Raw genomic sequence first — 22,052 nt, 5'->3', positions numbered from 1 at the left:
TTCAGATCTGCAGATGAATGTTAGTTAAACAAGGTGTGTATGATGATCTGCAGATCTCATAGACCATGAATGCAATTTGCAGGAACGGATCTTTTGCAGGAACAGATCTTTTGCAGATACTGATCTTTTGTGTCTGTACAGCATCTGTGTGTGCAGCATCTTGCAAAGATTTTTTTTCTGATGTGGAGTTCAGCTCCATAGAATAGACTGTGTAGGTATGGCTCTCATACTACATGGAAGGGGGTAAGATTTCTGTCTGATGGGGAGTGCAGCTCCATAGAATAGACTGTGTAGGTGTGGCTCTCATACTACATGGAAGGGGGTAAGATTTCTGTCTGATGGGGAGAGCAGCTCCATAGAATAGACTGTGTAGGTGTGGCTCTCATACTACATGGAAGGGGGTAAGATTTCTGTCTGATGGGGAGTGCAGCTCCATAGAATAGACTGTGTAGGTGTGGCTCTCATACTACATGGAAGGGGGTAAGATTTCTGTCTGATGGGGAGAGCAGCTCCATAGAATAGACTGTGTAGGTGTGGCTCTCATACTACATGGAAGGGGGTAAGATTTCTGTCTGATGGGGAGTGCAGCTCCATAGAATAGACTGTGTAGGTATGGCTCTCATACTACATGGAAGGGGGTAAGATTTCTGTCTGATGGGGAGTGCAGCTCCATAGAATAGACTGTGTAGGTATGGCTCTCATACTACATGAATGGGGTAAGATTTCTGTCTGATGGGGAGTGCAGCTCCATAGAATAGACTGTGTAGGTGTGGCTCTCATACTACATGGAAGGGGGTAAGATTTCTGTCTGATGGGGAGTGCAGCTCCATAGAATAGACTGTGTAGGTGTGGCTCTCATACTACATGGAAGGGGGTAAAATTGGTCTGTGATCTTTCAGTTTCCAAAGACTATAGTCTGATGTGTGTATGTGGCCTTAGTCACACTATCATTTGCATTCACCAGCTTGTATTTCTCTACAAAAAACATGAAACGTTAAACGTGACTTTATCACGTAAACCTCAATAGATTTCGAAACAGCGCCAACCACACAAAGTTGCCAACCAATTAGCCAAGAAACGATCAATAAACCAGCAGCTGCAAGATCTGATTGCCTCAGCTTCAAATTCACAGACATTTGCATGGAGAGTGGAATTATAAAGAACCATTATAATAAAAAATAAAATATTTTACTTCACATATACACACACACACACGTATAAAATGCACTGTAAATTACACCTTGTGTTGCTAACAGAAGGTAGTAAAAATCTGACAGATTATGGATTACTCCATGTCCTCATGGGAGGATCGAAGCATTTCATTTTACTTCACATGAGCGCTACATTGAAAGTATCTACACAAAGATGTTGGACTTTTGTTCAGCAAGTGCTTTAGAAAAAGGTGATAGACTATTCCAAAAGCTGTCAGATATGTCACATTTTTACAGTGACAGTGACCTAGTAAGTAAAACAAAGAAGTAATTGATAGCGCATTGTACTCTGACACAAAATGTATATCATACCTACGCATAAAGATTTCACATTTTTCACGATAGTGTTTTTTTTTTTAAATTCACCCGCAGTGACCATTAGGCGTGGCACTAGTAGGTATGACTGGTACCCAACAGGCAAATATAACCTCAATATGAAGCTAGTCTGGCTTGCATATAGTTACCAGCTGGTAGTTAGAGTCTGAAGCCAATAAATGTTCTTTTATTTGCCTTTCCTCTTCAGCATTATCAGTAAAGATAATTCGCCACATCCCCGCGGCAAAACAAAGTCTTTATCCCCCCGAAATCCCAGGGGCAAAATCCGATGACTTTCGAAGTCGTGGATTTTTGCTGCCCAGGGGAGGCAGAGCTTTTCGCTGTAGCTCCGCCTCCAGTTTAGTCAATCAGTGCTGACCAACGCCTCTCCCCTCTCAGTCTTCTTTCACTGAGAAGGGCGGGGACAGGCGGCGATCAGCGCTGATTGACTAAACTGGAGGCAGAGCTACCGTGAAAAGCTCTGCCTCCTCCGGGAAGCAATGGTGGATTGTTGCCCCAGGGATTTTGAAGGGCTAAAGACCTCGTACGGCCGCGGGAATGCGGCGAACCATCTTTGCTGATATTGCTAAAAAGGAAAGGTAAATAAAAAGAACGATTTATTGGCTTCAGACTCTAACCAATGACTGAACTACCCCCATTCATAGTGCTGAACTGTGAGGGTCTCACTCACATTGGTGGTCTCAGACGGAATGCCTCGTGGCACAGTTGTGTTACATAAGAATCCAGAGCTGTTAGAATGCTGCATGTGGGCAGCTAAGGATGGCTGCCAGGGTAGCAAAGAGTGCAAGCAGTAAAGAAGGGGGTGACATAGGCTGGTAGAGGGGTAACAGAGTTGGCACAAGGAGAAGGACGACATTGGAAATGCCACAGATGTGATGCCAGAGAGGACGCGGGCAGGAGGATAGGTTGGTGCCCGCAGAGGCGAGACTTTCTTACACTGGCCAACAAGCTGTTACGTGAAGATGCTGGGAGTGAGAGTACCAGGAGAACATGAGGAGATGGGCTGAAGGTGGTGCGGTCAGCTGGCACAAGGTGGTGAAGGTGGCAGCAGTGCCGGTAGATGGTGAAGTGTTCCAAGTTACTCAGCTGGTACAGGAATATGGTGGAAGTGCCAGTAGATCATGATGAAGCAATGGAGGTGGCACAGTCAATGATCACAGGAGTAGGTTGGCACTGCTGGAGGTTGGTACAGTGAAGTGGCACCAGAAGATGATATGGAGGTTGGCACAGTCAGTAGCAGGCACTGATAACAGGAGAGGGTTGGCACCAGTGGATGATGAAATGGAGAAGGCAGTCAGTAGCCAGCACTGATCACAGCAAGGGATCAGGTTGGCACAGATTATATGGGGTTGGCACAGTCAGTAGCAGGCACTGATCCAGGGACAAGGTTGGCATTGCTGGGGGTTGGCACAATCAGTAGCAGGCACTGATCCAGGGATAGGGTTGGCACTGCTGGAGATTGGCACAGTCAGGCACTGATAACAGGAGAGGGTCTGCTGGGAGTTGGCGGAGTAAGTAGCTGGCACTGATCACAGCAGAGGGTCGGGGTTAGCATCGCTGGAGGTTGGCAGAGTCAGTAGCTGGCACTGATCACAGGAGAGGGTTGGAATCGCTGGAGGTTGGCAGAGTCAGTAGCTGGCACTGATCACAGGAGAGGGTTGGAATCGCTGGAGGTTGGCAGAGTCAGTAGCTGGCACTGATCACAGAGAGGGTCGGGGTTGGCATTGCTGGAGGTTGGCATAGTCAGTAGCTGGCACTGATCACAGCAGAGGGTCGGGGTTGGCATTGCTGGAGGTTGGCAGAGTCAGTAGCTGGCACTGATCACTGTAGAGGGTCTGGGTTGGCACTGCTGGAAGTTGGCGGAGTCAGTAGCTGGCACTGATCACTGTAGAGGGTCTGGGTTGGCAGAGTCAGGAGCTGGCACTGATCACAGCAGAGGGTCGGGGTTGGCATCGCTGGAGGTTGGCAGAGTCAGTAGAAGGCACTGATCACAGCAGAGGGTCGGCACTGCTGAAGGTTGGCATAGTCAGTAGCTGGCACTGATCACAGCAGAGTATCGGGTTGGCATCGCCGGAGGTTGGCATAGTCAGTAGTTGGCACTGATCACAGTAGAGTATCAGGGTTGGCATCGCTGGAGGTTGGCAGAGTCAGTAGCTGGCACTGATCACAGCAGAGGGTTGGCACTGCTGGAAGTTGGCAGTCAGTAGCTGGCACTAGTTACAGCAGAGGGTTGGCACTGCTGGAAGTTGGCAGTCAGTAGCTGGCACTGATCACAGTAGAGTGTCGGGGTTGGCATTGCTGGAGGTTGGCAGAGTCAGTAGCTGGCACTGATCACAGCAGAGGATCGGGGTTGGCATCGCTGGAGGTTGGCAGAGTCAGTAGCTGGCACTGATCACAGCAGAGGATCGGGGTTGGCATCGCTGGAGGTTGGCACCTCCTCCTTGTCATGCTCACAGCTGAGAAGAGATCGGAAGCCGCAGGGAGGTAGTGGGTGTTGGGGGTAGACTTCCATCCTGGTGGGCACCATCGCCCCATACTGCAGCTCGGGGTCCCAGTAGGGTGGGCTGGGCATCTCCCCCTGGCTGGGATAGAGATGAGGGGGAGGTCCGGTGAAGTAGAAGGGGGGCCCGGGCCTCCAGGGGCCACTGATCAGGGGGTAGTGCCCGGGCGGCAGCTGGTAGCGGAAGGGGGGCAGCGCTGCCAGCCTCCTCCTCCTGCGGTAGTCACGCTGCGGGAACATATCTCGGTATTCGGGGTGCAGCGCCCAATGGCTGCCCTTCTGTCCGGGCTGGCGGGGCAGGCGGATGAAGCACTCGTTCAGGCTGAGGTTGTGGCGGATGCTGTTCTGCCAGCTCTTCCCTTCCAGCCGGGAGTAATAGGGGAAGCGCCGCTGGATGGCCTCATAGATGCTGCTCAGGGTCAGCCGCCTGTCCGGGCTCTCCTCCAGCACCAGCGTGATCAGAGCTACGTACGAGTACGGCGGCTTCTCCGGAGGCGGCCCCAGGGTGTCCTCTGCCCGATCTGCCATCGTCTCTGCCCGGGATAACGGCTCCAATCCTCCCGCACCGCTCATTAGTGTTGTCCGGATCATGAACGATTCGGATCTTTGATCCGAATCTATTTAATGAGTCGATCATCCCAATCATCAAAATGAACGATTCGGATCGCAAAAGGGGCGGGGCCAGGAGCGACACGCCCCCTCTCAGCGGGCAGCGGGGTCTTGGAAGCAGAGCAGAGATGGATCGCTCTGTTGCATGGGAGCCAGGGACAGGTAGATGAGAGAGAGGGGACATGGGTGCCACTGCCAGATATGTGTAGAGCACACATACTGGCTGAAACGTGCTTCTCATTATAGGCTGGCTGTTCCGTAGTGCTGCACAGTGATCACATTTAGCTTTTGGCTCAGCACAGCTCAGTAACTTTGCAGGCACTGTGATTGCAGCGTAATATGATCCTCCTGCACTCAGCACTAAACAGCTGCACTTATCTTCGGGGAATGCTTTCCTTCACTGTGTGACGTTTGCATGGAAAGTACACAGATGAGCATATAGGTGAAATAAATACATGTAAAGCATATGATTGCTGCATGTGGGTATTGTGTGCACAAACATTTCTGCTCTCTGCTCGTCCCTCCTCCCATCTCTGTCCACTCCCTGCCCTCTGTCCATCTTCTCCCCTTCTCTCTGTGTGTCCACCCCCCTCTCCTTCTCCTGTCCACAGCAGGGAAAGACCTGTCCTGCTAGTCATCTCACCCCGAATGCTTCGGTAGTAAAATGATCCGAGATTCGGATCAAAGATCCGGATCTTTTCAATGATCCGATTCGAATCATCCGGATCATTGAAAAGATCCGAACTTCCCATCTCTACCGCTCATGACTGCTAGCCCCGCCCACCAGCGCCAGACACACGCCTCCTGCACTGTACAGGACTGCTAGCCACGCCCACCAGCGCCAGACACACGCCTCCCGCACTGTACATGCCTGCTAGCCCCGCCCACAAGCGCTAAATGCACGCCTTCTGCATTACACACATGCCTCCCAGCCCTGCCCACCAGCGCCAGACACACGCCTCCCGCAGTACCCAGGACTGCCAGCCCCGCCCACCAGCGCCAGACACACGCCTCCCGCACTGTACATATCTGCTAGCCACGTCCACCAGCGCTAAATACGCGCCTTTCCGCACTATGCATGCCTGCCAGCCCCGCCCACTGAGCACGGGAACGCCCCCGCAGTGCTGGTGTATTACCGTCATGTACACGCCTACCAGTGCCAGACACGCTCCCCACTGTGCAGTCATAGCTAGACACACCTCCCGCAGCCGGGTACGCCCACTGCCATGCTTCTGGATACTCAAACACTACAGGCCCGGACACGCCCCTCCCATGTGCTGTGATACAACCAAATACGCCCCCGCCATGCTGCTATATTTCAGACACAAATACGTCTGAACGCTAAACTGCTGTATTCCACCAACACGGCTAGACACGCCCACAGCTGTGCCCGTGCATTGGCGCAATCAGGCTGTGCAACGCCCACAGCTTGTCAGTGAAGCTACAAGGCCACGCCCACATGGAGTCACGAAAAGTTCAGCAGGCTCTGCCCCGAGTGTGACCCCGACCTGCAACATTGTAACGGCCGCGAGGAGCGCGCGGGACACGTTCCGTCACGTCACAGCCAGTCTGAGGGGAACTGATACAAGTTTCCAGAACTTTTCCTGCTGCCCTGCAAGTTACTGACTCAATATAATTCCCCGGCAATATCCAGCCATAGTGTGAATCAGCCCAGAAAGATGATTTTTGCAGTACAAATGAGCACATATGCACAACACTACCCATATATACCAGTTTCATGTCTGTAGATTGTTGTGCGGGGGCTGGGTGATGGGATGGTTTTGGCAATAATAAGCGCTATTTTCTTCAAAATGAAAGCAGCACAAATCTTAATTTTTGTAGCACTAACGAAACATGGTGGCATTTTTATTTGTGTGGATTGTGGGGAGAGGCAGTTTTATGGAGCCCTTTGATGAACAACCGCTCCTAATGTTATGCAGGAGAATAGAGGCGCCAAAAGGATAAAAGGAAGCTAAATGAGCTTAAAGTTCTTGGTAAATAGAGGAGGTAGTGGTGGACTTACCTCCTCCAAGCAGACACACGACTGTAGTAAAGACAGTCAATATATTTTATTTATGAACTCCAAATATGCAATGCGTTTCGCAGGTTTTATCCCGCTTCATCAGGCAACAACGGAGCAATAGCATATGTAGTCAGTAGAAAAGCCAGACACCTCTACTTGGAGGAGGTAAGTCCTACACTACCTCCTCTATTTACCAAGAAGGCTGCGGTAGAAAAGGCTGAAAGTCAGCCTTTTGCTTAACGCCAATACATAGCGTTTTCAAAGCGTTTTGAAAGAGTTTTACAGCCCATATGAAAACGTCCTTTTTTTTTTTCTTCTATAAAAATAAGTGAACAAGATAGCTGTAAAACGCTTTGAAAACGCTGAAGTTGGCGTTTTCCATTGACTATCATTGAAACGCCAACAGCCAACTTCGGCTGTAAACAGCCCTGAAAAAGCTCCTGGGAGCGTTGAAACGCAACGCTCCAAAACGCCGAGTTAGATGTGAAAGGTAAAATGAAAGTCTATGGACTTTCTTTTACCTAGCAAAACGCCAACTTTGGCCGTGGCGTTAAAACGCCGAAAAATCCCTCTGGTGTGAAAGGGCCCTAAGCTCATTTAGCTTCCTTTGATCCTTTTGGCACCTCTGTTCTCCTGCATAATATTGAGTCCACCCTGGGTGGAGGGTTGAACCCCCTTTTTCTCATCTACAGAGAGCGACTCCTTATTCCTGAGTGGGGTCAGGAAATTCTCCCCACCTGCTTTTACAGTGGTTGCCTAATGGTAACCCTAGTTTGTGAGTATTAATATTTACTCTATCTAGTAACCATTTACCAGTACATATTACACTATTGGGGCTCTTGGTGTTCCTGGTTTTTAACTGCTCCTAATGGGTCCCATAGCCAAAATAAAAAATTTCACTTACCTGGGGCTTCCTCCAGCCCGCCGTAGGCCGCGAGGTCCCCCAGTGTCCTCCTGGCTGCTCTCTTGGTGCCGCTGGCAGCACAGTTACTGGCAGCACTTGGGCTGCGTGTCGGGCAAACACTTCCTTGATGGGCGTCATCACTGCGGCCAGCGTGACCCTCCTACGCATGCACGGTTTTCTAAGTCTGAACCGCAGGACGGGACACTGAACTGCTTGGCGAGGGCACAGTTCAGCCTACCGTCTGAAAGTGATATGAAGTTACCTGAAAGCAATTGAAGAAAGTGGCAGAGAGCAGCCGAAACGCCTAATGCTAGGAGCATACTTGTCTGTGCAGAAACCGTGCGTCCTCTGCCATGTGGTTTACGTGCGATGTTTAATATTTACATTCTTTCAGTTATAAGGGCCTGTCTCCACCAGTCAGTTTTTCTTCATGAGGTGTCTGACTGTTTTGCGCATTTCTGTCAGTTGTTTTTCTGCATGCCAAAAAAGAATTCAAGTGTGAACTAGCAGATTTATTAACATTGGTTGCAGTTTTCCTGTGCAGAAAATGCACAAGGGGAGGCCGACACTAAGGCCCCATTCACACTTGCGGTTCGAGTCCGCAAGTGTCCGGGGGCCGCAAAGAGACCGTACGGGTCTCTGCGGTGGCCACAAGTTGCGTCGGATGCATGTATCAGTTCCGGCTACAATAAAGTAGCCGGAACTAGATACATTGCAGTGCCAGAAAGGCACCACAAGCATGGGGGATACCGGCGTGTAGTCCGGGCCCCCCAAGTGGCATAGGACCGGTGCTGGAAGCATCCGGTCCTATTGCCAGTGTGATGAGAAACATCCGTTTCCCATTGCACAGCATGGCCGCATGTTCGGGTCAGGATCCGGTCCGGGTCTGCAGCCGCACCGCGACAGACTGAAAAATAGCGCATGTTGGAAAAAAAGCCGGATCGTCCCGGAGCTGCGTTCCCGGATCGGATCCGGACGGCGCACGAGTGTGAATGGATACATTGATTAACAATGTATCCATTCACCATCCGCTGTGTACGCAGCGTTGTGGGTCCGGGGAAGCCGGACCTGGAACGCTAATGTAAACCGGGCCTAAGGCTGGACGCACACTATAAGCGCTTTTGTGAGCGCTTGTAATTGCTGAGCGCTTTTTTTCCCATTCACTTTCATTAAAATTACGTTAAAAATCACTTAAAATCTTTATTTTATATATTTTATGTGATTTTTTGTTTACTGTGATTTTAATGAAAGTGAATGGGAAAAAGCTCTCAGCAATCACAGGCGCTCACAAAAGCGCTTATAGTGTGGATCCAGCGAGCTTTTTAAGCGCTAGAGATTTGAAAAGCTCTTGCTAATGCAATGCTATGGGGGACTTTTACACAATCACATTGCTCCAGTGGGATCACACACATAGGATAACATTAGCAAGAGCTTTTAAAATCACTAAGCGCTTAGAAAAGCTCTTGTAGTGTGAACAGACCCTCTATCTTTTATAGTTTTTGAGAGATTCATATTTTTACAAAAGGTCAAAAGTTCACTCAGCCTTTTGCGATGATGTGGAGAGGAGGGGCTGAGTGAACTTTTGACCTTTATAAAAACGTGACCATCTCAAAAAATAAAAAGATGGAAAGATGATTTTTGCAACACAAATGAGCACATGTTCAGCACTACCCATGCATTCCAGTTTCATGTCTGTAGATTGTTGTACGGGGGCTGGGTGATTTTATTGCTTTGGATAACATAAGCGCTATTATCTTAAAGAGACTCCGTAACAAAAATTGCATCCTGTTTTTTATCATCCTACAAGTTCCAAAAGCTATTCTAATGTGTTCTGGCTTACTGCAGCACTTTCTACTATAACAGTCTCTGTAATAAATCAATATATCTTTCCCCTGTCAGACTTGTTCGGCCTGTGTCTGGAAGGCTGCCAAGTTCTTCAGTGTTGTGGTTCTGCTATGAACTCCCCCATCCAGGCCCCTCTCTGCACACTGCCTGTGTATTATTTAGATTAGGGCAGCTTCTCTCATCTTTTACAAGCTGGATAAATCTTCCTCTGAGCTGGCTGGGCTTTCACATACTGAGGAATTACAGACAAGGGCAAAGCTGTTTGCAGGAAGAAAAGAGCAGCCTGAAACTTCAGTGGATGAGAGATGCAGGGGGAAAGAAACACACAAATGATCTCTTGAGATTCAAAAGGAATGCTGTATACAGCCTGCTTGTGTATGGATGTATTTTCTATGTGTGGACATACTGTACATCAACCTACTTCCTGTTTTGGTGGCCATTTTGTTTGTTTATAAACAAACTTTTTAAAACTGTTTTTAACCACTTTTAATGCGGCGGGGAGCGGCGAAATTGTGACAGAGGGTAATAGGAGATGTCCCCTAACGCACTGGTATGTTTACTTTTGTGCGATTTTAACAATACAGATTCTCTTTAATTTTTACAGCACAAGCGTAGCACTAACCAAGCATAATGGCATTTTTATTTGTGCTGTTTGTAGGGGGGCAGCTTCACGGAGCTTCAGCGAAGCGGTATGTCAGTGGATCTCTGTGGGGATGGTCCCGCTAGCAGCCTTTCAATCACAAAACACGGCTTGCAGCATTTTGTAAGTGATCCTGGAGTGATCGCATCAACAGTTTCAGTAGCCAAATCGCAAACGCTCCCGAGAATCGTGAGGTCGCGGCATTTCTGCGATTTGCTGCAAAGCGTCTGTAGTGAGTCCCACCCCTAAGGCTCCTTTTCCACTTGCTGCAACGCGCTCCAAAAAGCGCATCAGTCGCATTTGGCAGAGCACAACAGCACCACAATTAGCATGCAAATTGCAGGGCAGTTTTTCCACCAGTGCAATTCAATTTTTTTCTGATCGCAATCACCGACAAAGGGGTGGGATACAACTCTGAAGGGCCAATGAGAAGAGTGAGGGGGCGTTTTTCAGGAGTGGGGAAGGGCGCCGTGGAGAGGACACAGAGGCACGGAGCAGGGAACATGCCTCTGCCCCGCCCCCCAATCCACCTCGGGGACACTTTAAGGGGCTCTGGACAGGTATACATTAGGCGGTTCTGGGTGCTGTAGTATTTTCTCTTCCATCCGGGCACAGCGGTGAGCAGAGGACACAGATTAAAACCAGCCACAGATCAGTTTTCTGTTTTATTACATAACACAGTCTTCTCTCCTAATGTGGAACAATGAACAAAGCACCAGAGGCTCGCATGGCCCCGATACACAGAACAGAGTCCTTATCATACAGACATGGTTGGTTTGGAGCGGGCGCAGGAGCCCGCGCAGCAGCCAGGGGGCAGCACCAGTGTTGGTCCGGCAGTGTCAGAAGTGACATGCGGCTCAGAGAGGGGGGCGGGGCTATTTACATTTGAGGTCGGTAGACGATTCTGGAAACGTAAAGGGAAGCGAACAGGACGTTGCCAGTCAGACTCAACACCAAAAGCCACCGCAGGAGCGTCATGCCTCCCCAGCCTGCAAGAGAACACAAGGAATCAGTATCCATGAAACACCAACACCGGTCATAGGACAGCCTACAGGGAGAGAACGCAAGAAATCAGCATCTGTGTAATACCAACAGCAGACTTTATTACCTAATCCATGGCTCTCTCAGCGATTGCAGACCTCTCCTCTCCTACACATCTCCTCTAGTGTTGGCCTTTGCTGATCATGTCATCAGAAGCCATCACTGGGGAGGAGTGCAGGAGAATAGAGGTCTGCCATCGCCGAGGGAGCCATGGATTGGGTAAAGATAAGAAAAAAATCACTCTCAGATATTGTGTAAATATGGCGTAGGGCCCTATCCAGGACAGATCTCACCTTCTTAAAGTGCACCTAAACTGAGAGGGATATGGATGTTTCCTGTTAAACAATACCAGTTGCCTGGAAGTCCTGCTGATCTTTGTTTGCAGTAGTGTCTGAATCACACACCTGAAACAAGCATGCAGCTAATCCAGTCTAACTTCAGTCAGAACACCTGATCTGCATGCTTGTTGAGGGGCTGTGGTTAAAACTATTAGAGACACAGGATCAGCAGGAGAGTCAGGCAACTGGTATTATTTTTAAAAGGAAAAATCCATGTCCTTCTCAGTTTAGGTTCCCTTTAAGTCCCACTTGGCTGCAGCAGTGGAGGTGGACGTCCTTCCCTCTGGCAGCGGTGATGGTATCCCCATCATGTATTCCAGGCTTACAAGGAGGCCCCAATTGGGAGCAGTACGCTCTACTCACTGGTCACTAGCACACAGAGTAGTAAAACCTCAGGGAGCGATAGCTGCTGAAAAATAATGCTGTACTGCCGCTAGGTTGCTGGCAGCATATGCTATGGACAGCGCAGAATCATAGGTAAAGTAAATCGCTTTTATTCACAGACAACGTTTCGCCGAGGTCCTCCCTCTGTTTCATCAGACCTGGGACAAGTGGGACAAACGCTACTACAGGCTGTTACCAAAGTACAGCCACCTCCTAAGGAGGTGAGACCTGTCCTGGATAGGGCCCTATGCCATATTTATGTTTTTTTTCTTTTCTTATCTTTGTACTACAGGTGATACAGAGCTGCCCAGCTTAACACCACACCTGATCGCTGCACCTAGGGAGACTATCCAACTCCTGTCATACAATGGATTAGGTAAGATTCTCGCGGGGGAGTAGGAGACACGCGGGATACACAAGGCCCACTGGGGACACAAGAGGACGCCAATAAGGGGAGGACAACTTGCTCCTGGAACAAATATATATATATATATTTTTTTATTTTTTATTTAATTTTCCCCTAGTTCTTGTCTTATAAAACCTGGGTGTGTCTTATATTCTGGATCATCTTATACGGCATAAAATATGGGTAATTTACATTCAGCAGAATTATTAGAATCCCATTGCCCGTCTCGGTCTACCAAAGCAATCATAAGCAGAAAGACTGGTGCAGATTACAGCTTCATGGTTACACTATTCAATTTGTGGCAGATCAGGTAAACCATCGATATCTTCCACATATGTTTATGGGTTCTATGTTTGAGCACCATCACATGAACCTGAATACTGCACAGGTACCATTATAGCCCTTTCATGGGGATATAAGGCCTAGTGCACACCAGAGCGGTTCGGCTGCGGTTTGCGATCCGCTTGCGGGTGCGGATCCGCTAGGGTAATGTATGTCAATGGGCTGGTGCACACCAGAGCGGGAGGCGTTTTGCAGAAACGCATACTCCCGGGCTGCTGCAGATTTTGGATTGCGGATGCGTTTCTGCCTCAATGTTAAGTAAAGAAAAAATGCAAACCGCTCTGAAAAACAGCAGTTCAGAGCGGTTTGCCAGGTGTTTTTTGTTACAGTAGCTGTTCAGTAACAGCTTTACTGTAACAATACATGAAATCTACTACACCAAAACCGCTTCACAAAACCGCAAAACGCTAGCTGAAACGTTGCAGAAAAATAAGAAAAAGCGTTTCAAAATCTGCTAGCATTTTGCGGATCTGCTAGCGGTTTTTGGTGTGCACCGGGCCTAACTGCCCCTGGGAGTTCAGCTGAGAATACAGAACAGTCAGGACTTCTGTCTGGCCTGAAGTCTCTGTATATTGTTGGTGAGGTTATGGGCGACAGTAATGCGGGCGATGCTGCCCTCTAGTGGTTTCTACAGAGACAGGAGAATACACTTCAGAGAGAAGAGCCCAAAAATATAATGTCTAGTGTGTGAGATTTTCTGGCAGATTTACTGCCAGATCGATTATTTCCAACATGTCCGATCTGATTTACGTTAACGGCTATGGAAAAATCGATCGGAAATCCGACTGTTCATGTTGTAAATCGATCTGGCAGTAAATCTCATCGTGTGTACAAGGCATTATACCTAGTACACACGATGCAATTTTTCCATCTATCTGATTTACAATCATTTTTATGATCGATTTTGTATAGAAATGATTGGAAAATTGATCAGAATAACGATCGGAAATCAGATTGCACCTGTAGGAAATAATCAATTCGTCCATCAATCTGATGTAAAATTGCATCGTGTGTGTGTACTAGACAATAGAGGCAGAGGATGAGCAGGACTGCCAGGCAACTGGTATTGCTTATAAGGAAATGAATATAGCAGCCTCCATATCACTCACTTCAGATGAGCGTTAAATTGTACCCGAACTGAAGACATATTTGCCTAAGAAGAGAGAAGCTTCTGGACCCCATCGAGGATTCCCACACTGTCCTCCAGGCCCTAAAGAATTCAGAGCTTGTCGAAAATCAACATTGGGGCCACACTTCTCTTCAGACGCGTGTGCGGCTGCACTGTGTCTGCGGGAGTACAGCCACGCCTGCGCACTAAGCTGGAGCCGCTACTGCACAGGCGTGGCCATGATACTGTGCAGAAGAGAACAGAGGCCCTGATGTACCGGAGGCTCCCAGGTAGCGGTGGAGGTCCAGAGGACAGCATGAGAAGCCTCTACAGCAGTGTTACTCAACCTTGAGTCTGCGTACCCCTGGGAGTACATCGGCACCAGTCAGTGGGTCCCCCAGGGGCCACAGACAAAATGGCGGATCTTGCCCCCAGGTGTTTAGGTGCAGTGTCTGGTAGAGCTGTGAGTTTTGGTGGCACTCCGGCAGAAGGGCTACGGGAAAATGGCATCAGGAGCCCAGCACTGGAGTGTCTTCAGCCTCCATTTTCCTGTAGCCCTGCTCTGCCTGTCAGCTTAGTGAGGGAGATTAGCAGCCGGAGCTGCTGCAGTGGAGGTCGGAGGGCAGCGCTGGAGGACAGGAGAGGAGTCACCTGTCAGGTGAGTACTTTATTTTTAGGTTCCATCACTGACACCGGGGATAATAGGAGGCACTAACTGGGAGGAAAGAGACATAAAAAAGTTTAAAGGGGAACACTACCTAGTATATTTTATTGGGGAAACGATACCTAAATGTTTTTTGTTAAAGAGACTCAGACGACAAAGTCCAGCTCTGATACTTACCCGGGGGCTTCCTCCCGCCCCTTAAACACGTCTCACGCCGTCCTCCCGCAGTCTGCCGTTCAGCCACGGTGAGCCCCGGTAACAGGTTCAGGCGATGCCAGTCACGGTCTTCAGCGCATGCACAGACCTCCCGCGCATGCACAGTAGACCTGGACTGAAATCACTGAGCCTGATAATGGAGCTCACGCGGCTGAACGGCAGACTGCGGGAGGACAGCGTGGGACTTAGACGTGTTTATGGGGAGGGAGGAAGCCCTGGGTAAGTATCAGAGCTGGACTTCATGTCATCTCTGAGTCTCTTTAAAGGGGCACTATGGCGAAAAAATTTAAAATTTAAAATATGTGCAAACATATACAGTGGTTTGCAAAAGTATTCGGCCCCCTTGAAGTTTTCCACATTTTGTCACATTACTGTCAAAAAACATGAATCAATTTTACTGGAATTCCACATGAAAGACCAACACAAAGTGGTGTACACGTGAGAAGTGGCATGAAAATCATACATGATTCCAAGCAATTAAAAAAATAAATAACTGCAACGTGGGGTGTGCGTAATTATTCGGCCCCCTGAGTCAATACTTTGTAGAACCACCTTTTGCTGCAATTACAGCTGCCAGTCTTTTAGGGTATGTCTCTACCAGCTTTGCACATCTAGAGACTGAAATTCTTGCCCATTCCTCTTTGCAAAACAGCTCCAGCTCAGTCAGATTAGATGGACAGCGTTTGTGAACAGCAGTTTTCAGATCTTGCCACAGATTCTCGCTTGGATTTAGATCTGGACTTTGACTGGGCCATTCTAACACATGAATAGGTTTTGTTTTAATACATTCCATTGTTGCCCTGGCTTTATGTTTAGGGTCATTGTCCTGCTGGAAGGTGAACCTCCACCCCAATCTCAAGTCTTTTGCAGACTCCAAGAGGTTTTCTTCCAAGTTTGCCCTGTATTTGGCTCCATCCATCTTCCCATCAACTCTGACCAGCTTCCCTGTCCCTGCTGAAGAGATGCACCCCCGAGCATGATGCTGCCACCACCATATTTGACAGTGGGGATGGTGTGTTCAGAGTGATGTGCAGTGTTAGTTTTCCGACACACATAGCGTTTTGAATTTTAGCCAAAAAGTTCCATTTTGGTCTCATCTAACCAGAGCACCTTCTTCCACATGGTTGCTGTGTCCCCCACATGGCTTGTGGCAAACAGGACTTCTTATGCTTTCTGTTAACAATGCCTTTCTTCTTGCCACTCTTCCATAAAGGCCAACTTTGTGCAGTGCATGACTAATAGTTGTTCTATGGACAGATTCCCCCACCTGAGCTGTAGATCTCTGCAGCTCGTCCAGAGTCACCATGGGTCTCTTGACTGCATTTCAGATCAGCGCTCTCCTTGTTCGGCCTGTGAGTTTAGGTGGACGGCCTTGTCTTGGTAGGTTTACAGTTGTGCCATACTCCTTCCATTTCTGAATGATCGCTTGAACAGTGCTCCGTGGGATGTTCAAGGCTTTGGAAATCTTTTTGTAGCCTAAGCCTGCTTTATATTTCTCAATAACTTTATCCCTGACCTGTCTGGTGTGTTCTTTGGACTTCATAGTGTTGTTCCTCCCAATATTCTCTTAGGCCTGGTGCACACCAGAGGAGTTTTTCTGAGCGTTTTGAGTTTTTAAATCTGCTGCTAATGTTATCCTATGTGTCTGTGCACACTGGAGCAATGAGGTTTTGTAAAAATCCCCATAGCATTACATTGGGAAGAGCTTTTAGAGGTTTCAAAAGCTCTTCCCAATGTAATGCTATGGGTTTTTTTTTTACAAAACCTCATTGCTCCAGTGTGCACAGACACATAGGATAACATTAGCAGCAGATTTAAAAACTCAAAACGCTCAGAAAAACTCCTCTGGTGTGAACCAGGCCTTAGACAACCTCTGAGGCCCTCACAGAGCAGCTGTATTTGTACTGACATTAGATTACACACAGGTGCACTCTATTTAGTCATGAGCACTCATCAGGCAATGTCTATGGGCAACTGACTGCACTCAGACCAAAGGGGGCTGAATAATTATGCACACCCCACTTTGCAGTTATCGATCTGTAAAAAATGTTTGGAATCATGTATGATTTTCATTCCACTTCTCACGTGTACACCACTTTGTATTGGTCTTTCACGTATAACTCCAATAAAATGATTGATTAATGTTTGTGGCAGTAATGTGACAAAATGTGGAAAACTCAAAGGGGGCAGAATACTTTAGTAAACCACTGTACGAATAAGAAGTACATTTTTCCAGAGTAAAATGAGCCATAAATTACTTTTCTCCTATGTTGCTGTCACTAATAGCAGGTAGTAGAAAAGTGACAGGTTTTGGACTAGTCCATCTCTTCATAGGGGATTCTCAGGGATATATTTATTTTCAAAAGCACTTAGTGAATGGCAGTTGCTCTGTCCAACTGCCAAAAAACTGTAGCAAGCAGGGAAGCTGGCCAGCATCATTATTTAAATCCTTTTTAGGGAATATCTTTATAAAGAATGAAAGCCTTGCTGAGTATCCCCTATGGAGAGATGGACTAGTCCAAAACCTGTCACTTCTGTCAGATTTCTACTGCCTACTGTAAGTGACAGCAACATAGGAGAAAAGTAATTTATGGCTCATTTTACTCTGGAAAAAACATACTTATTTGTTTATGTTTGCACATATTTTAAATTTTCCGCCATAGTGTGCCTTTAAAGTGAACCCGAGGTGAAAATAAACTGATGAGATAAACAATTATATTTATCCTCCTACTCCTAAAAATGACTTTGTAAGACATCCCAGGATTTTATTTTATATTTAAACATTTAGAAAGTAGATTGAATGTTTTGTTGTCCCTGCTCAGTTGCAGTCTATTAAGTGTTCCTAAATGAAAATACATGAACTATATTGACCCTTTCTCTATCCATCTGCTCTCAGAAATATGTAGAAAATGTATTTTGCCACAAAAAACTTTTATGGTGGTAATTTGCTTATCAGTGATGTTTACTATATTCCTGACAAGGTTCTGACAAGACAGAAGCTGCCATTTCCAGCCTTAAAATTAACTATTTCAGGCAGCAAAATAAAACAAGTAAAACACCCTGGTTATTAATAGGTTTAGTACTGTACATACACATGTTTATCTCATGTCACCTCGGGTACACTTTAAGCCTAATTATATTTTTTTTGGGGGAGGGAAATGCTACTAATTATGTTTATTTTGTGGGAAACTGCTGCCTAATTATGTGCAGTTTGTGGAGAAACTGTGCTGTAATGTGTTTTTGAGGGAAACATTGGCACATTGTTTATTTGGGGGGAAACGCTGCCACATTATGTGTATTTTGTGAGGAAATGCTCATTTTTTGTATATTGGGACAAATTAAGTGACTCTTGGGGGCAAATGCTGCCAATTGTGTATATTTCTTGGTCAACCTTTGTCTATGAATGTTGCGGCTTATGAAAAACATAGGGGGTACACAGGTTCAAGGATGACCTGCAAGGGGGTACATGCGCTGAAAAAGTTAAGAAGCACTGCTCTACAGGATCCAGAGGCTTGCCTCTCCTTAGGTATCTAATGTTTCACCCAGTTTGCTTTAATTCACCGTCACGCCACAATAAGCATGAGGTGCTGCTCACCTTTCCAGGCAGGTGGGGTATCCAGGAAGCCTGTGGTTGTGTCCACTTGGCAGCCCGATGAGTAGGAGGAGCTATCCTCTTTTCTGGGCGTGGTGTTGCTGCACTCACTCCTGGCTTCAGGCGTCGTCTTTGTGTGATCTGCAGAGCGACAGGAATTGTGTCAGACCTTATTTCAGTACAGGAAACTGGAGCTACACAAGCAAGCTCGGGGACGCCACTCAAAGTGGCCCTAATAATAAAAGATTTATACATATCTGGGGCTTCCACCAGCCACCTCTGCACCGATCGCTCCCCCGCCGTCCTTTGCCACCTCCTCGTTGTCCCGTTAAAAGCCCCGATAGCTTGGCCAGCCGTGACATCCCGCATGCGCTACCTGACCGCATGCTCCAGTCCCGTGACTGCTCTGTGCCTGCACAGTACTACTGCGCAGGCGCAGAACGCTCCTAGCTGTGAAGACATGACGGGGAGGGGTGGTGTGTGGGGCGCACGCAGCCGCACTGCGCTTGCAAAGACTGGCCAAGCTATCGGGGCTTCTGACAATGAGGAGGCGGAAGACGACGGCGTGGGAGTGATCCGTGAGCAGGGGGCTGGAGGAAGCCTCCGGTATGTATAAATTATTATTTCTCTCTGGTACACTTTAAGCCTGACTGCTAACAGCCTGAAATATTCAGCTATTATTTTATGTGGTAAATGAAGTCTGGCTGGTACTACTGGTCTGTGTACATATAAAGCATGGAAAATAGAGCGGTTTGACGCTCAATGCCTGGTCACGTTATCAGCGCCTAATAACTGGGCACAGGTCCTGGAATATTTGCCAGTCCCGCCTATGCAGCCTTAACTCTTTATATTTGCCATTCCATACTTGTAACCACTTCCTTGCCAATAACCCCCCCCCCCCAACCTTCTATTGCCTATTGTTTCAGAGGAAGTTCCTGCATTGTGCTGGTGCTTGTCCCTCCTCTCTCCATACCGCAGCACATGCTTCCCAGCCTGAGCTGCACAGTGTGTCCATACAGCCCTCATGCCTAAACTGCTACCTGAAACTAGATATCTACATCACAGGTGTCAACTCAAGGCCTGTAGGCCGAACCCAGCCCTGCTAGCCATTTAACCACTTAAGGACAAGACACTTTTTTTCCCACTCAGACCACTGCAGCTTTAACGGTTTATTGCTCGGTCATACAACCTACTATCGAACAGAATTCTACCTCCTTTTCTTGTCACTAATACAGCTTTCTTTTGGTGCTATTTGATTGCTGCTGCGATGTTATAGTTTTTATTATATTCATCAAAAGACATGATTTTTGTCAAAAAAATTATTTAACTTTCTGTGGTGACATTTTTTGAAATAAAGTAAAATTTCTGTATAAATTTTTGCCCAAATTTATCGTGCTACATGTCTTTGATAAAAAAAAAATCCAATAAGTGTATATTTATTGGTTTGGGTAAAAGTTATAGCATTTACAAACTATGGTGCCAAAAGTGAATTTTCCCATTTTGAAGCATCTCTGACTTTTCTGAGCACCTGTCATGTTTCATGAGGTGCTAAAATTCCAGGATAGTATAAATACCCCCCCAAATGACCCCATTTTGGAAAGAAGACATCCCAAATTATTCACTGAGCGGCATGGTGAGTTCATAGAAGATTTTATTTTTTGTCACAAGTTAGCGGAAAATGACACTTTGTGACAAAAAATAAAAACAAAAAAAAAAGTTTCCATTTCTGCAAACTTGTGACCAAAAAAAAATAATAATAAAAAACAAAAATATGCCACGGACTCACTATGCCCCTCTCTGAATACTTTGGGGTGTCTACTTTCCAAAATGGGGTCATTTGTGGGGTGTGTTTACTGTCCTGGCATTTTGGGTGGTGCTAAATTGTAAGCACCCCTGTAAAGCCTAAAGGTGCTCATTTGACTTTGGGCCTCTTAGCGCAGTTAGGCTGCAAAAAAGTGCCACACATGTGGTATCGCTGTACTCAGGAGAAGTAGTATAATGTGTTTTGGGGTGTATTTTTACACATACCCATGCTGGGTGGGAGAAATATCTCTGTAAATGAGATTTTTTTTTTTACGCACAATTGTCCATTTACAGAGATATTTCTCCCACCCAAAATACACCCCAAAACACATTATACTACTTCTCCTGAGTATGGCGATAGCACGTGTGACACTTTTTTTGCAGCCTAGGTGCGCTAAGGGGCCCAAAGTCCTATGAGTACCTTTAGGATTTCACAGGTCATTTTGTGACATTTGGTTTCCAGACTACTCCTCACGGTTTAGGGCCCCTAAAATGCCAGGGCAGTTTAGGAACCCCACAAGTGATCCCATTTTACAAAGAAGACACCCCAATGTATTCCGTTAGGAGTATGGTGAGTTCATAGAAGATTTTATTCTTTGTCACAAGTTAGCGGAAATTGATTTATTGTTTTTTTTTTTTTTCACAAATTGTTATTTCCACTAACTTGTGACAAAAAATAAAATCTTCTATGAACTCATCATACACCCGATTACCTTGGGGTGTCTTCTTTCTAAAATGGGGTCACTTGTGGGGTTCCTATACTGCCCTGGCATTTTAGGGGCCCTAAACCGTGAAGAGTAGTCTGGAAACCAAATGCCTCAAAATGACATCTGCAAATTTTGATGACATGTGGTCTATGAGGGGCCGAATTTTGTGGAACCGGTCATAAGCAGGGTGGCCTCTTAGATGACAGGTTGTATTGGCACTGAAGTGCAGGAAGCGCAGGATGTTCTCAAATCGTGACCTGGACATGGCAGCAGAAAACATGGGCATGTGATGTATTGGGTGCGTAGACCAATAAGACCGCAATACATTCTTTTTGACTAGACCCATGTTAAGGAGAAGGCCCCCAAAAAATGTTACGTTCGGAAACTTGGAGTGGTTTCCACCGAAAAGGCTGGGCATGTGGGAGGGGGGGATGTCTGAGGGCGATCTGAGGGTGTGGGCAGGTGCCCGCAAGGGGCAGGTTAGGGTCTGATCCGATGGGTGGCAGTGACAGGGTGGTGATTGATGGGTGATTGACAGGTGACCAGTGGGTGATTACAGGGGAGAATAGATGTATACAGTACATGGGGGGGGGGGGGGGGGGCAGGGTCCTGGCATGATCATATTCCTATATAAAATCTACAGAACAGGATAGATAAAAATCTGGCCAATCAGCCGCCACCCACAACTCCCAGACACAGACCACCACACTAGCTGAGAACTCACTGAGGCTGGGGGCCACGTAGCTGGAGAACTCCAGGGGGCAGAGGCTGCTGTCGGGGTAAGCATGGTCCTCGTAGCTGTGACGTGTCTTGTCCAGCTGCGTCGGGGATAAACTCAGCCGCTGTCCCTGCAGGTTCAGGCGGGCAGGGCTGATCAGGGGGCGTCGCTGATGCAAGGATCCACAGCTAGAAGTGGCTGAGCCGGCCACGGATGGGGTGGGGAAGGGAGGGGAGACGCGGCGTAGCTCCCGGAGAACAGGGAATAGTAATCTGAAATGACAAATATAAAATATATTAACATTGCTGAAAATTAATAATTCCACAGGATACACTTCACAGCAAAACGTCAGGAATTGTTTTTATTATTCAAGGTGGTGTCTGCTGATAGAGAAGTACAAGGTGGTGCATTGAGAACCGGTTGCCTGCCACAAGTGCATGATGCAAATATCCCTGCGTGCCTGTCCTCTCCCCTGCTCTGTGGGTGTGGCCTTTGGATTTTTTGCAGTCTGTATTACTGCCATATTAGAGTGTTACCACTACAGCAGCGAATATAGGCGACACCGGGCTGCAATAAAACAGATGGAAACGCCCCCCCCCCCCCCCCCCCCCCCCCCCCCCCCCCCCCCCCCCCCCCCCCCCCCACACACACACACACACACACAC

At 47.4% G+C, this 22,052-nt stretch overlaps 2 protein-coding genes across 2 annotated transcripts in view; both read right to left on the bottom strand.

Annotated features, from left to right (window-relative positions):
* Positions 1-3,500, bottom strand: part of LOC137522020 (putative protein FAM47C) — a 91,521-nt gene extending 88,021 nt beyond the window's left edge. Inside the window, exon 1 of the mRNA XM_068242039.1 lies at positions 3,373-3,500. Coding sequence (XP_068098140.1) covers positions 3,373-3,500 — 128 coding nt within the window. The remainder of the gene's footprint in view (positions 1-3,372) is intronic.
* A 7,220-nt stretch (positions 3,501-10,720) lies between these two features.
* The window catches only part of TMEM201 (transmembrane protein 201), a 74,482-nt gene continuing 63,150 nt past the window's right edge, over positions 10,721-22,052 (bottom strand). Inside the window, 4 exon segments of the mRNA XM_068238832.1 lie at positions 10,721-11,057; positions 18,163-18,300; positions 21,394-21,618; positions 21,621-21,659. Coding sequence (XP_068094933.1) covers positions 10,948-11,057; positions 18,163-18,300; positions 21,394-21,618; positions 21,621-21,659 — 512 coding nt within the window. The 3' untranslated portion in view covers positions 10,721-10,947.

Source organism: Hyperolius riggenbachi, chromosome 6 (genome assembly GCF_040937935.1).
Source record: "Hyperolius riggenbachi isolate aHypRig1 chromosome 6, aHypRig1.pri, whole genome shotgun sequence".
Taxonomy (NCBI): Eukaryota; Metazoa; Chordata; class Amphibia; order Anura; family Hyperoliidae; genus Hyperolius; species Hyperolius riggenbachi.
This window is presented reverse-complemented; position numbering and strand designations above follow the sequence as displayed.